This window comes from Salminus brasiliensis, chromosome 4, assembly GCF_030463535.1.
Source record: "Salminus brasiliensis chromosome 4, fSalBra1.hap2, whole genome shotgun sequence".
In the NCBI taxonomy this organism is placed as follows: Eukaryota; Metazoa; Chordata; class Actinopteri; order Characiformes; family Bryconidae; genus Salminus; species Salminus brasiliensis.
The window spans coordinates 1,174,053-1,190,195 of record NC_132881.1 but is presented as its reverse complement, the minus strand read 5'-3'; the positions used below and the strand labels follow the sequence as shown (position 1 = coordinate 1,190,195).

The following is a 16,143-nucleotide window of genomic DNA, read 5'->3' as shown; positions in this document are numbered from 1 at the left end:
TAACAATAACAAATATTGCTATTTATAAAACAACCGATAATAATAATCAGAACAGATTATTATTAATAATTAAGTTTATGATTTTTAAATTACTATTATTATTATTGGTATTATTGGTATTATTTATATTATTATTGTTGTTGTTATTGTTATTGTTTATTATGATGATGATGATGATGATGGTTGTATGAATGAATGAAATGTGGTGAGCCGGTTTGGGGGACTGGACCATGTTGCTCCCCCCCTGTTTCCCCCTGTGCTGAGGCTGCAGTGGTGTGTTCCTCCCCTGCTTAGCGGCGGGGTTTGGTTTGGGCTGAATCAGAGCATCATGGCGATTGATGGTGAGTAGGCCGGTATCTGCTCCTCTCTCCCCGCGGCTCTCTGCGCTGCTCTGTGCCGGAGCTCCGCCTCGGGCTGCCGGGCTTAGCGCTCTGCTGTGCCGCTGGCTGGTTAGTCAGGGCTGGGGGCTGAGGGTCAGTGTTACCGCGCTGCTGTAGCTCCGAGGGAGCGCAGGATCCTACCTGCTCTGCTCTGCTCTGCTCTGCTCTGACTGACGGTTAGTTCCTCAGACGGGCTGTCATTCATATCCAGACCGTTACTGACCGTTACTGACCGTTAACTGCCGTTACTGTCCGTTACCGGCTGAGGGCGGGTGGAGAGTGAGGCTCAGTCCGGGTTAAGACGCTTCCTCTGCAGGTTGAGATGGATGTGGGAACCATCCTGTCATTCATGCAGGGTTCTAGACTCAGTTCTCTCAGAGTTGAATTTGTCTCGGGTTTGTTTGAGGAGTTTCTCTCAGGTGCAGGATTGAATTTCAGGTTTATGCAGTTGAATTAGCCTCAAATACAAAGTTCTTTCTTTAAGATACAGAGTTGAATTTTAAGTTTCTTCCTTAAACATTTTCACATACAAAGAGATACAGAGTTGAATTTCTCTGAAGTTTGTATCTAGGAGAAATTCAACTACAAAGTGCAATTCAATACAGAGTTGATAATGAGGGTTCATACAGTTGAATTTCTCAGATACAGAGTTGAATTTTAAATTTATTCAGTTCGATTTTTTTTTTGTTGAAGTTCTCTGAGGTTTATAATTTTAGATACAGAGTTGAATTCTAGGTTCGTACAGTTGAATTTCTGATATAAAGTTGAATTGATCAAGGTTATAGTTGAATTTTTCTCATTACAGTTTCGTTCATTTTCTCGTCGACGTAAAGCTTAATTTTTGACTTTCTTTCTAAAGCCAATTCGCAGGGAGCTAAATGTCTCCCGCAAAACTCACGAATGTCTCACCTTTAGAGTCAAGCTGATATTTTGGTTATTATCAGAATTGTATAAATTGTATAAATTTCTCTCAGATGGAGAAATCTCTTGTTTTTGCAGTTTAACTGAATTTGTCTGACTTACAGTCAAGCTGTTAATGATCAGATTAGATGTCTAGATTTTGATGTTCATCCTGTCGTTCATGAGCTGAGCTACTTTTCTCTCCGATCTGCAGTCGGATCAGATTTACTTCTTCAGGATTGAACTCTGGTTACGGCCTGAATTTCTCTCCGGAGGATTGTTCGTTATAAACGGTGTAAGCTGCCATTTAGAGCCCCCGGTCATAAGGGTCCTGCTGTGGGAATTATGGGTTTGTCTTTTTTATTTTCATATTTTTTCATATTTGTTATATAGAAATATTGTATTGGCTGGATGTATGTATTTCTTTTTATATTGTTTGAGGAGTTTCTCTCAGTAGAAAGTTGAGTTTCTCTCAGGTGCAGAGTTGAATTTCAGGTTTATGCAGTTGAATTTGCCTCAAATACAAAGTTCAAATACAAAATTTCTCGCAGGTTTAGAGTTGAAGTTCTCTAAGATACAGAGTTGAATTTTAAGTTTATTCATCAAATATTTTCAGATACTAAGAGTTGATACAAAGAGATACAGAGTTGAATTTCTCTGAGGTTTGTATCTTGGAGAAATTCAACAGAGTTGCTAATGAAGGTCCATATAGTTGAATTTCTCAGATACTAAGTTGAATTTCTCTAAGAACCTCAGAGAAATTCAACTACAGAGTTGAATTTTAGGTTTATACGGGTTGAGTTTATCAGATTCAAGGTCAAATTTGCCTCATTGAGAAAGTTGGTTTATCCTTGAATTTCTCTGAGGTTTGTATCTTAGACAAATTCAACTACAGAGTATTTTAGGTCGTACAGTTGTTTGTGGGTTTTTGTATTTATTTATTTATTTATTTATTTATTTGTGCAGTGCAGCCCTAATCATGTGCGCCAACAACAGGCCATAAAAATAATCCCAGTTGTCCCGCAGGTAGTTCTCACGGCGCCGCTGTGGTTGCTGTAAAATCCAATCAGCCTGATTGATCAGGTTCAGGTGTGAAAAATCTAAGCGTCATGACTGACCTCTGACCCCAGATTCAATCGATCAGTCGAGATGTGTTCGGTATCTGACGTGTGCTTCTATAGTTTACAATGGGAGATGCTAGGCTAACGTTGCTAACGAACACTGGACTTGGACTGTCACCAATGTGGTTTAGAAGACGGTGGGACTTGCTGTAGCCTGTAAACACAAACAATTAAATAAACTGCCCAGAGCTGAGGAACGCTGGAGGAACGCTGGAGGAACGCTGGAGGAACCGGAACCCCTTTCACTCCGCCCACTGCGCTCCAGTCTGAGAGCGGAACAGCTCTAATGAGGAGGAGGAGGAGGAGGAGGAGGATGTAGTTCTAGCTTTAAGTTAAATGTTTAGATTAGGTCCAGCTATATTAAGTAATGTGCAAAAGTTTTAGTCCCCTGTTAAAAAAAGCTAGTAGAGGGGTAGAAAGCCTGTGAAGAGCTGTGTTCTCTGGAATGATGCTGGTGAAGCTCCATCTGATACTGGGATGAGTTGGGGAGCTGGGGATGATGAGGTGGGGTGGTGATTATTTATACCAACATCCTGACCTCACTAATGAATGCATTTGTTGCTGAATTCAATCAAATCCTCACAGCAATGCTTCTCCAAAATCTAGTAGAAAGCCTTCTTCTCTGGACAGTAGAGACAGTTACTCCACAACGGATGAGCAGGTGTCCCAATACTTTTGTCCACGTAATGTGGTAAACGTGTCTCGGCTGATTGTATCCGGGGTCACAGGTCAGTCCTGTTTGTGTTTTTATTACAGACCGCTCCTTTAACTGTCAGGCCGGCGCCTGCTGCACACCTGCCGTGGCGCCCTGGGCTGTGTTTAATTGATCGCTATTTAGGCTGTGTTCTCTAAAAACCCGAGTGGGAGTTCTAAGAGCTCTCGTGTGCGCGAGTGTGGGCGAGAGGCAGGCGGAACAATCCGCGAGAGTCAGAACCTATGAGATGTGCTGGTACCTCGTCACTGCTGTTCAGCGCTGCCGCGGCGGGTTTGTCACCGGTGGAAAAAGCTCTCGCCGGGCATGGATTCCTCTTCAGCGCCCACGCACTCGCCCACAGCCGGCCTACACACACACACACACACACACACACACACACACCACTGTAGACTGAGGCTCACTCCAGCTGTTCAGAGGAGAGTGCACCTCCACTAGACTTGATGGTGTTACTGGGCCGGTTATCTGATACTGGTCGTGCGTACCTGCCAGTGGCGATACATACCTGAACCTACCTGAATTCAGGCTAAATCCATGTGGGCGGATTTATGTAGCCAGGCTCCACCCACTGACATTGGTCCATAGTTACTGTTGGATCCTGTAAGCTGTGGGGTGGGGCCTCCATGAGCATCCATAAGCCTTGGGTACCCAATACCCTTTTACCAGTTCACCGGTTCTCCTAGCTTGGAGCACTTTTGGTAGGTACTGACCACTGCATACTGGGAGGAACACCCCACAAGACCTGCCTGATGTTTTATTTGGAGATGTTCTGGCCCAGTCATTGTCTAGAACATCACAGTTTGGTTCTCGTCAAAGTGTCTCAGATTCTTACGCTTGTCCATTTTTCCTGCTTCAGCACCTTCATCACCTTCAAGAATTCTAGAGGTCTTGACCTGATTTGGTGGCCCAACATTAGGCAGGTGGTTTTAATGTTCTGGCAGATTGGTGTATGTCCTCTTCTTCCTCTTCTTCTTCAGGGATCTTCACCTTGACTGTTCAGCTTCAGCAGATAAACATTTTGTCAATACCAGACGTGTTGAGCGAACCTGTACTGGAAACCAAACTCTGCTCTGTCCCAATGCGCCCACTTAAAGGCACTGTATATGATTTCAAATAAGGGAAACGAACAGAGTGGCTGGGGTTGAACCACGGCACTCTGCAACAGGGGGTGGTGTTAGCTTGGCAATGCAATGCAAGTGCATGGACCTGGAGGGTCGGAGCTTCTATAGGAGCACTGGTGAGCGAGTGGTGTGTTCGTAAAACATCGACAGTCGTGTTCCAGAATCATGTAGAGCTCCTTTAATAGAGGATAAATGCAGTGACCCAATACTAAAAGTGCACTGGTTAGTGTAGAAGTAATTTATGAGCGAAGGGAAGGGGTCGTTGACCTTTTGGAGGTAGGCCTACAGGTCTGGGTCGGGGTCTTTTGCCGCTACACTGAATCAGCCTTGGGCAACATGGTGCTGAATTCTCACCAGTATAACAGGGATTTTATCAGCTATCTATGATCCCATCTCCACTCCCACTCACAATACAGCTACATCAAATATTCATGGCAGCTCCGTCCTGTTTTGCCTCGGATGCAACCAAAAAAAAAAACGGTCACGACAAAAGCTGAGAGCACTTAAACCACAAAGACCCACTTGTTTGTTTTTGTTGTTTTTTTTTTTTTTTTTTTTTTTTTTTTTTTTTTTTTTTTTTTTAGGCCGAGGGCAAACCAGAACCAGGGCAGCGGGAACGCTGAGGCTTTACTTCTCCATCATTCCGGGGAAGTGCTTCATCCCGCTGAACAGCTCATCCTTTTTCCCCGCTGTGTTCGCTCACTGCTCAAATTAAAAAACAAACGAGCCTGGCACGCACTAGGCAGCGAGGCGACCAGGACTGCGCTCCGGTCAGCGTGGATCGGAGCGCTGTGGTCCCGGCTCGGACGTTTCTGGTGTGAAGAGGGATCTGGGGAATGCTGTAGCGCTCCACGGACACATCAGCCTTTATAGGTGCTAAGGAGAGTATTTTAAGATGAATAAAGAGCAAGCACAGTCATGAAAAAGTTGGGACAAAAGTATTGGGACACCTGCTCGTTCATTCCTTCATTGTTGCTTCTGAAATCAAGGGGATTAAAAAGAGCTGATCCTGCTTTTGTTGGAGTGACTGTAATCTCTACTGTCCAGGGAGGAAGACTTTCTAGGAGATTTTGGTGAGGGGCATTGCTGTGAGGATTTGATTGCGTTCAGTAACGAGCATTTGTTAGTGAGGTCAGTACTGGACGGAGCTCCACCATCCATCATTCCAGAGAACACCGTTGTTCCACTGCTCCACAGTATTATTTTATTAATAAATATTAATACATGTGTCGGACTCGTATGACCTCGTATAGTGTATAAAAACAAACGTGTGTGTGTGTGTGTGTGTGTCTCAGGTTGCTGTATCTGTGCTATACAAGGAGACCAGATAAGGGCTTAAGTGAGGATTACAGCTAATAAGGAGAGGGCCGTTAAGGCCCGGCCTGAGAACACACCTGTCAGATAACCAACGCTTTATCAGGAGTGGGATTCTGAACGTTCTGGGCTAGAATCTGCTAGAACCGCTAGAAGCAGTGAAGATGTTCTGCCAGCTTTAACAGCACAGTCAGCTGCTCTGCCGGTGGTCCCAGGCAGCTTGGTGTGATGGAGGCCTGGTCCACCAGTAGAAGGACTGAAGGACGGTGTCTCCTTCAGCCTCCTTTCCAGCGAGTTTCAGGAGTTTGTTGCGAGTGTTCTCCTCCTTCCTCATCGTTCTTGTTCTGAGTGTGCTTTCGCGCCCTCCTCTCCTTCCTTTGGGAGTCTGCTGGCGTGTCCTTGGCCTAGCAGGGCTTCTCCTCCGCAGTGTCGAGGAGTTTGACCACTGCAGAACAGATGAGCTGAGTTATGAGGCTCTGTGGGCTCGGCTGGATGTGCGATGATCTTGCTGGAGGCGGAATGGGGCTAAGGTGCTGTAGGCTGAATGACCGTGCCTGTTGGGCGGCTTTGCTGTGCTGAGCAGCTCTGTGGAGCTCCTGGGTGTGTCTCTCCTGCTCGCTCTCCCTCTGGAGCTCAGTGGAGTGGGAGAGGAGGGGGCGCTGGTGTGTGGTAATTGGTGTCCCATGTGGGGTTTGTCCGTCAGGAGACGAGCTGCACCCTTTTTAACTGAGCTGAGAGTGCGGTAAACAAGATGCGCTTCAGCTGGCCATTGATTCTTCTTAAACAGCGACAGTCCAGGTTGTACCAGGTTTGGTTGTACTGGGAGAGATTTTGGTTGTACTGGGTGGAGGGGGAGTTTTTGTTGTACTGGGAGGAGTTTGGGTTGTGGAGTGTGTCTTGGAGAGGCGGATGCGTTCACACCGTGGCTCAAATGCGTCTCGGACCTCCTCCTGAAGGGGTTTGAGTGATGGGAGTAGAGCCTGGTTGTGTTTACACCGGCAGGTTTAAGTGGTTTGGCCTGATCCAGATTTAATCCTGATGGCGAAGAGGCCTGAAGTGACCCGGTGTGAACAGGGTCTCTGTGAGGGAGCTTTCAGAGGGTCAGACGCCTGCTTTCAGTCGCTGTGGGCGGTTCTCTGAATAGTCTGTATATATACTATAATCCAGTGTAGACAAGGTCGCTCTGCACCATCCTTATATTTCCTGTGTGTGTGTGTGTGTGTGTGTGTGTGTGTGTGTGTGTGTGTGTGTGTGTGTGTGTGTAAAAGAGGGAATCTGAGACTTGAGTGAGTAGAATCTCCCTTAGAGGACTAAACTGTTAATTGTGGTGTCGCGTGTCGCACTGTTAATGATATGGCCGAGAGAGAGAGAGAGGCTCTCTGGAGCTTTCGGCCGTCTCCTCGCTTCTGGGTGTCAGTCTAGGCCACCGTCAGGTAGAAGGGTTCTTCAGCGTTTCTCAGCGTGTATCATACAGTCGCTCACGGCCTGTGACTTAGTTTTTATTATTATTAACAGAGCGCACCGATACCATGAAGCTCACTGGCGCCCCCTACTTTTTATTTCATTTTCAAAAACTTTTTTACGGAACATCTTTGTTTGCGTACTTTTATTATTAAACCAAACATTTAAACACAACCAGTAATAAATAGTTCTCCCCATTAAACAGACATTTGATTTATTTTTATTTAATTTTGCATACGTAATCAATCACGCAAACAAAAATGTTCCATTCAAAAATAAATAAAAGTCTGTTTAATGGTGAGAACTATTTATTACTGGATGATGGATCATTAAACAGACATTTTATTTATTTTTGAATGGAACATTTTTGTTTGCGTACTTAATTATTAGTAATAAATAGTTTGTACAATTAAACAGACATTAAATGGTCTTAAATTAAATTAAGTGCTGCACTGTGGCATTAACGTGCTTGTGAAAGTGTGTAGCGAGAACACTGCTGTTTGTCCGGTCTCCACCCCTATGTTGTGATGCTTCTGGGTAATACGCTAATAAATAGAAACCCATCCTTATGCATTGGGGATTTGGGGGGGTGTGGGGTCCTGCTATATGAAGCTTATAAGCTATACTTCTGGAATGGTGGTGTCATTACACCTCTATTACCCACAGCAGCGGTTCTCCTCTGTGCCGGGGCGCTCCTGCAGGATCACCTGTTGATGATAATTGGAGCAGGCTGTAATTTGTATTGAGCGCTGTAATTCTCAGGGACGGGCCGCGGGGCGCTATCTCTCCAGATTAACTAATGATTCTTTAATGAGAGCACTATGAGCCGAGCTCGGGCGCTTAATATCGAATTGCTCCTGATCCATCATCTCTCATCTGTTTCCTGTGATGCTGCTGCTGCTGGTGGTGCTGGTGGTGGTGGTACCCGCACGCATACATCAGATCTGTCCTCCACGTTAATGATCCTGCCCGTCATGTTGAATTATTTGGCTTTTATATATAAGATATATAAAAGAATTGTGCTTCTGATCGGAGGGAATGTGTAAAGCAAAAAAAGTCCCAGCGCTCTCCTCTTCGTCTTGCAGCTGAGGGCCGCCTGTAGAGAGGGCCTGTACGTGAGCTGCACTGGCACCGTGCTGCCTAATGCCAGGCGTGAGCTAGTAGAGGGGTATAAAGCCCCCCAGCATTGAGCTGTGGAGCAGTGGAAGAACCAGTGTTGTCTGGAATGATGATGGTGGTGGAGCTCCATCCAGTACTTCTGAATGGGATGGGATGGGATGGGATGGGAAGGGTTGGGATGGAGTGGGTTGGGATGGAGTGGGTTGGGTTGGGATGGAGTGGGTTGGGATGGAGTGGGTTGGGATGGGATGGAGTGAGTTGGGATGAGGTGGGTTGGGATGGAGTGGGTTGGGATGAGTTGGGATGGGGTGGGATGAGTTGGGATGAGGTGGGGTGGTACGGGGAGGTGATCCAGCATCAAACATCCTTTAATCGAAATCTATCAGAAAGCCTCACCTTCTTCTCCGGACAGTAGAGAAAAGCAGGATCAGCTCTTTTTAATTAGCTTTGATTTCAGAAGAAACAATGATGAACAAGCAGGTGTCCAAATACTTTTGTCCATATCGAGTACTTTGGAGGAATTGAAGGAACGAGTGGCTGCAGGATGAGTATTCTGAGTCTGGAAAGGCACCAAGGGGAGAGAGAGAGGGAGAGCGGCCGGGCGTATGAGTAGACGACCTCGAGAAGGAGGCCGGGAACTCGACAGGTGACCCGAGTCCGTTCGGCTGTTTACTCAATTTAGATCCTGCAAATCTAGCTGAGCGAGAGGCGTACAGGCCCAAGGCCACTGCTCTCCAAGTGGGCTTACCCTTCTCGCTCCCAGCCTTCCCACCATCATTCATGATCACACACCTCCTCCTTCTCATTCAGCCTCCTGTGGAGGGAGAGGGAATTTCCCAAAACTGGGACGACTCTATAAATATTCGTCTGATTGAGCGGGCGAGAGCAGAATGGTGCTTCTGCCCCGGAAAGCTCACCTTGACTTAGTTTACCAACAGTCAGGATCCTGATCCTGAAGATCCCTGCTCATCACTTTCTGTTACCTGGATGGAAAAAAATATCGTGATATAGTATTTGTTTTATTTTCCATATCGCCCAGCCCTACCTCCACTGTGATCGTATTGTTTTACCTTGAATGTGTTCTTCATCGTAGGTGGTAGGTGTGCACCCCTCAGTGATCCAGAGCTCTAGAGGCCAGGGCTGCAGCGATTTGAGGTTTCTGGAGTCGCAGCTTTTAGAATTCCGCCTGCGTCCAGGGTTGTCGAGGACCTTATTAGAGGATTAGTTGTGATGCCGCAAGCCGAGACAGAAGAGAGTCTGAAGTGGGGTAAGGCTGCTTCTGATGAGCTGCTGCCTCCGTACTAAAGGGTAAAGATGTTGGCTTCTGGGGTTCGAGCCATTATTGGCTTTATTTTGCTGTAGTGCTGTTGGGGGCTCCTATTACCTAGAACCACACTGGAGTTCAGTGAGCCCTTTAGAACCTCCCATTCTTTCACTAATGTGTGTAATAAAGAGATCTCACACACCAGTGGCAATGAGACTGGAAAAAAGAGCGGGGGGGGGAGGGAAGCGTCCCAATACTTTTGTCCATTTAGTGTATAATATTATCCCATACTGAGACACATTTAAAGCCAACCTGTTTAAACCAGATACTCCAAAAAATAGTGTGTAGGGGGGGTGCTGTGATTTTTGTTGACCGAGACTAAACGGCTCGGTTTCTGACCCCTGATATAGGAGGAAGCTCCTCAGCAGGCTGTAGGTGAGGAACTTGCTGACCCCGAGGTTAGTGTTTCTATGAGCTGTGTTTTAGGAGCACGTAACCTGCATTAAGAATGCATTAGCTCCCTTACTGACAGGTCCCGTCTCGCTGTGAAAGTGACCTTCCTCTGAATCGGCGTCTGCACCACGGCTCGGACAGCCATCGTAGGTGAAGGCGTGCAGCAGGCGGGTCTCTGAAGGTCAAACTGAAGGGACAGACATGCAGGGAAACCCGGGACCTTTCCAGACATCAGCCTGAAGAGCTAGGTGTGAACGTAAATGTCTGAATGGTCATTGGTCACTTTCCTGAGGAGTGGGCCTGTTGATTACCATGTTTCTCAAAAGTGTCTGGCCCTGAATGTCCCTGCATGTCCCCACCCCTAAATGCCCCACTGAGACATGACTTCCACAAGACCTCTGAAGGTGTCCTGCAGTGGTCTCGGGAACATGAAGACTAACGTCAGCCGCAGATCCTTTTAAGAAGTCCTGCAAGCTGTGAGGTGGCACCTCCATGAGCATTAGATGCCCAAGGTTGTCCTTCCTTGGAGCATCTTTTGGTAGGTACTGACCACTGCATATTGGGAGCACCTTACAAGACCTGCCTCTCCTGGAGGGAGATGCATGTCCTCAAGACGACTGGGTCCATCCCTTATATCCCTCCCTTGCTTTCATTGTTGGCGCCCTTTAACTTAACGATAGGGATGCACCAATGCGATACTAGGATCGGATATCGGTCCTGATGCTAACAAAATTAGCTAGATCGGGTATCAGATAATTAGTCAAAAGATCGTTCCATCCACGAAACCCGACTCGGGGTCAGAATGCTCCTGACCCGTCATCAGCTAATCCAGCTTGCCTCCACGTAAGGAGAACCGAGAATGGAGGGGCTGCTCGTTCCTCTTTAGTCTCACAGACTGAGCCCAGACAGTTAATCCTGTCAATCCTGATGCCTTAAGTCTCTCCCCGATGGTCAGGTATTTGGCTTATTAATTCAACAATGGTATCGGATCGGTATCGGGAATCGGACGATGCACAAAGTATCGGTGGATCCCTGCTTAACGGTGGCTTTCAGCACTGGTCTAGGGGAGCTTGCTGTGGATAGCGTCTACTGTAAAGGCAGGTGTGTGTGTCGTGCTGGTGTAGGGTAGGGCTACCTTCTTGATCTTCGTGGTAATCTCCAGGAGATGATCATGGCCTGCTCTTAGCCGGTACATAATGGAAACCTTGATCTCCTGCTTGCTAATGCATGAGGGTGTGTTACACTTTTGGAGATGTTTTGAGCTGGCACTGTTGCAGCCGGTGTTTTGAACATGCCTGCGGAGGGTAAACCAAAACCTTGACGTCTGACTGTGTGTGTGTGTGTGTGTGTGTGTGTGTGTGTGTGTGTGTGTGTGTGTGTGTGTTGTGACCTTTGAGCGAACACGCTGTCTCTTTGACTGTTTTCATTAATTATCTGGAAACACGCTGTCTTGATTTTCAGTTAGGGGTTGTGTTGGGTGGTGGAGGACACGCTTAGCTGGTGAAGATTGGCAGGAGAGCTGTTCAGATTGGATTAGATGATCGAGGTGGGGGTGAGGGTGGGGGTGGGGCTTTGTAAACAGATCTACTCTCACGGTAAATTGGGACAGCGATTTAGTTTGTGTGTACTCTGCACTAGATATATGTCCAAATATTTATGGACAACCTAATTCCTGCTAATAGAATAGGACTCAACATGAAGCTATTGGCTCCATGCTGACTAATGCCAGGCGTGGGCTAGTAGAGGGGTATAAAGCCCCCCAGCATTGAGCTGTGGAGCAGTGGAAGAGCTGTGTTCTCTGGGATGATGATGGTGGTGGTGGTGGTGGTGGAGGAGCTCCATCCATACTTTTGGATAGGAGAGTTGTCAGGGATGAGGTGACAGGGTGGTGATCGTCATCATCATCCAACATCCCGACCTCACTAACACTCGTCACTGAATTCAATCAAATTCTCACAGCAGTGCTCCTTCATCCACAAATAAGTAGATACCCGTCTCCCCTGGACAGTAGAGACAGCTGCTCCAACAAAAGCAGGATCACCTCTTTTTAATAGCCTTGATTTCAGAAGAAACGATGACCAAACAAATGTCCCAATACTTTTGTCCCTATATTGTGAGTAAAAGCTGCTCTCCACTGCAGCGACTGTTTTTTTTTAGACCGCAGATGTTTCTCCACTCGTTTCAGTTTGTCTCGAATACTCCAGATTTGATCACCGGCGAGATCTGTGACATGTAGCGCGAGAGTCGGCTGGTGTTTTTGCATCCGTTGATGCCTAGAAATCAAAAACCGTGTAACCCAATCAGGTGTAGTCTCTCGCATATCAATCTCCGTCCACAGGGAGGCCTGTATTGCATTGCGCTCACAAAGTGCACGTCTACTCCCGGCACCTCCAGGTCCTTCTGTGGTTTTGATCGGGGTGGCTGGAGCTCGCAGGAGGACAGCGGCAGGGCGTCTGTCTCGCTGTAAAAGTGATTATCTGACAGCGCCGCTCGCCCCCTCTCACAGACCACTAATAGACTCCGCTACCAAACCCAATTTCATGGCTCATCAGCTGTCATTAGGTCAGTATTAGGGGGGCAGTAAAATCACAGCTGTCTGATGGAGCACTGAACACTGGCACAATCATGATCATCAGCAGCAGAATCATTACCATCAGGGTTCTTCAGGTAGGTCCAGAGCGCATCGCAGAGACGCCCATGGCGTCAAAATAACCCGGAACCTGTCCAGGCACTAGCCTGAGGAGCTGTGTGTGAACGCAAATGTTTGAAACGGTTGTGCTGGACGTTACTTCGGACTATGTCCCTCCCGCCCCTACTAACGTCCGAATGAGCCCATGTGTAAATAGAGCTGGTCATTTTCCTGAGGATGCCGTTTCTCATAGTGCAAAACCAAGATACTGGATAGCGCACCCCGATAGTGTCTGGGCCTGAACGTCCCTGCATGTCCCCACCCCCAAATGACCCACTGAAACATGGCCTCCACAAGACCTCTGAAGGTGTCCTACTATGGTGTCTGGAACCCCGAGACTAACATCAGCAGCAGATCCTTTAGAAAGTCCTGCAAGCTGTAAGGTGGATTGGACCCATTAACTCCAGAATTTGGACCGTCAATTACCCAACCCTCGGGTCTGCGAGAGCGAAGTCAAGCAACTGTTGAGTTCTTTCGAGTTCTGCTGGGTTGGGACTCGTGGCCGGCTAGCTAGCAGGCTAAACACCACAGCACGGATTGTGTTCCTGCTACCTGAGGCTTGAATCACACCTGTTTAGAGGATAAAGCCTCATATGTGAGACTAGCGACATACTAGTAACACCCAACTAATCACATGGGGTACCACAGCAACCACTAGACAACACCCTAGCAACCTCCTGAAACACCATAAACATCTGACTATCACCACCACCTGAGATACCATCATTTCTGTTGAATGCAGATTTGAAAATAACAGCTATCTGGTTGCTAATGCTAGGCTTTCAGGTGCTAAGTTGATTGACCGTGCAGGCACACGTGATACCTGGTACGATGCACAGTCCGGTACACCCTCATGGCGAAGAGCATTGTGGAAGTTCTTGGTTGCAGGTGGCCTCAATTTTTCACTGGCAGAAAGTAATCTGTGGGCTCTGATGTCCCACCAGTTCCACGCCGATGAATTCCCTGATGTGTAATTGGTCAGAAAGGTGCAGCGAGGAGCACCGATGGCTTTTCTCTTTCATGTTCACCAATCGAAACTTCTGCCCATCGTTTTTCTGGCATCTGTCAGCGTCTGCATTCATGGTCATTCCATTAACACCCAGATATGATCTCTGTGTACGCCGTTGCTTCACTTCCACCACCTTTCCCATGCCTGTGTGTGTGTGTGTGTGTGTGTGTGTGTGTGTGTGTGTTCTCATTAAATGTCGCATTGCTTTGTTCGCAGGTGGCGAGCGCAGCTGTGGAGTACATGAACTCATCTGCATCAGAAAAGGTAAGTGACCAGTTCACAAAACACTCGACTGCCGCTGCTTTGGCCCCCTGAGCTGCTGTTGGGATCCATGTCCACGGCGAGAGCGAGATCTAGGCCGTAACATTTAAAACCACCTGCCTAATATTGTGTAGGGCCCCAAAATAGCCCTGACCGGTCAAGGCATGGACAGAGCTACTTTGGGGTTGCTGCCGTTCAGACATGCTGTTTTGTGAAGTACCTCGGATGCAGATCTCATCACCACTGTCTTGTCCGTCAGAAGCATTCGCTGTCCGTCTTTGCCGCCCCTGCATTCCTGTTCCATTGTCCTGGTCCTTCTTGTCTGTGTATGTTCTCCCTCAGGAAGGCCTTCACACACTGCAGTTTGCTGTTGTGGTCTTGTTGTTGTTGTTGAACTGTTTAGATGTTCAGTCTGTGGTTGACCTCTACTCGCTTGTATTCCACCCTAATGCACTCATTCTGACGGACTGTAATACACTACAGGAAGCGTAGGGGGCGCTCTATAATACTCTATAATGTTCATATGATCCTCACGCTCATTCTGACAGACTGTAATACACTATAGGAAGAGTAGGGGGCGCTCTATAATGCTCTATAATGTTCATATGATCCACACGCTCATTCTGACAGACTGTAATACACTACAGGAAGAGTAGGGGGCGCTCTATAATACTCTATAATGTTCATATGATCCTCACGCTCATTCTGACAGACTGTAATACACTACAGGAAGAGTAGGGGACGCTCTATAATGCTCTATAATGTTCACATGATCCACACGCTCATTCTGACAGACTGTTATACACTACATGAAGCATAGGGGGCGTCCCATAATGTTCGTATGGTCCACACGCTCATTCTGACGGACTGTAATACGCTACATTCAACAGTGCGGTAAGTACTTTGTATTAAATGGGGAGCGCCACCAACTTTTCAATATTCCTGCAAAGCTCAGTCTGTGAGAAGAGTTTATTCAGGGGGTTTGGTGTGAAACTGAGCTTCACTGTAGAGAAACTGACCCACTCTGATTTTTTAACAGTGGAGGTGTCTGTCGCCATGACTACAACACAGATATAGCCATTTTATTTACTATGCCAACCCACCAGTGAACCTACACAAGGTTTCTATCAGCTTTAGTGTGTGTTTATACACACACACACACACATCTTCTGCTGGAGTGTTGCTCGTAGTGACTGCAGTTAGAGCTCGGCCTTGAGGGCTGTTTGAAAAATGTAGTGATTCAGGTCAGCGGTGGAGGATCTCCCCATCTGCCGCTGCTACACTTTGTTCTTCACAGGCTTCCATTTAAAGGAGGCTGAGTAAACGACATACCTGACTCCGGCTGTCGCGGAAACGGTGGACTGAGTTGGGACGTCTGAGGGATTGTGGCGGCTCTTTCTTTTATAGAAAACATGGGATTCTACAGGCTGTTGGGATTGGCAACTAGATGCTCCTCCTATAGAGCTGCCCTTTTTTTCTATAAGCGCAGCAGTTCAGATATTGTCTACAGTATATGGACAAAAGTATTGGGACACCTGCTCATTCACTGTTTCTTCTGGGTTTGTTCTGCTTTTATTGAGTAACTGTCTCTACTGTCCAGGGAAGAAGGCTTTCTGCTAGATTGTGGAGCATAGAGCATTGCTGTGAATATTTGATTGAATTCAGTCCACAAACATTTGGACACATGGTGTACTTTACGTGCACTGTATTAGCTGTAGATGATGGTTCTGTGTGTGTGCTAATGTCTTGTCCCCCGAGGCGGCCTCTGTCCGCGGTCAGTCACGCTTGATGACGGGAAGCTTCTCACTGGAGTTGATGTCAGTTTCCGTTGACTGAGCGCAGCAGGAGTGTGTCTGGAGGGAAGAGAGAGAGTCCGAGTGAGTGAGCGAGAGAGGATTTTCAGCAGAGGTGAAAGGAGTGAAGTGTTTGCTGCTGTAACAAGCTTTTAGTCATTTAAAATGTTTTGGGTCAGACCCACCCAGTAAGCCACCCCCCCCCACACACACACACTCAACCAAAACCTGACATGTCACCCCCCCCTCCACAATTTGACTGTAGTAATGTTACGATCACTATTCACTAATGCACACACATGTCCGACGTCAGTGATGACCCACGGTTCCCCTGTCGACCCACATTTCTCATATTCTGGCCAATAGTTCCTGCATCCACCCACTGTCCCCATGTTCCCATCCAATAGTTCTCACATTGGACTATTGTCACATTGGACTAATATGGACTATTGTCCATATTCTGACCCATTAGTCCCACAGTTCCCCTCCATGGTCCCACGATTCCCATATTCCATCCAGTAGTTCTTACATATGCCCACGATCCCC

At 47.2% G+C, this 16,143-nt stretch overlaps 1 protein-coding gene across 2 annotated transcripts in view; it reads left to right on the top strand.

Moving 5' to 3' along the window:
* The first annotated feature begins 312 nt into the window (after nt 1-312).
* The window catches only part of syt14a (synaptotagmin XIVa), a 43,272-nt gene continuing 27,441 nt past the window's right edge, over nt 313-16,143 (top strand). For both annotated transcript variants that reach the window (XM_072677280.1, XM_072677279.1), the window contains exons 1-2: nt 313-341; nt 13,760-13,807. In XM_072677280.1, coding sequence (XP_072533381.1) covers nt 329-341; nt 13,760-13,807 — 61 coding nt within the window. In that variant the 5' untranslated portion in view covers nt 313-328. The remainder of the gene's footprint in view (nt 342-13,759; nt 13,808-16,143) is intronic.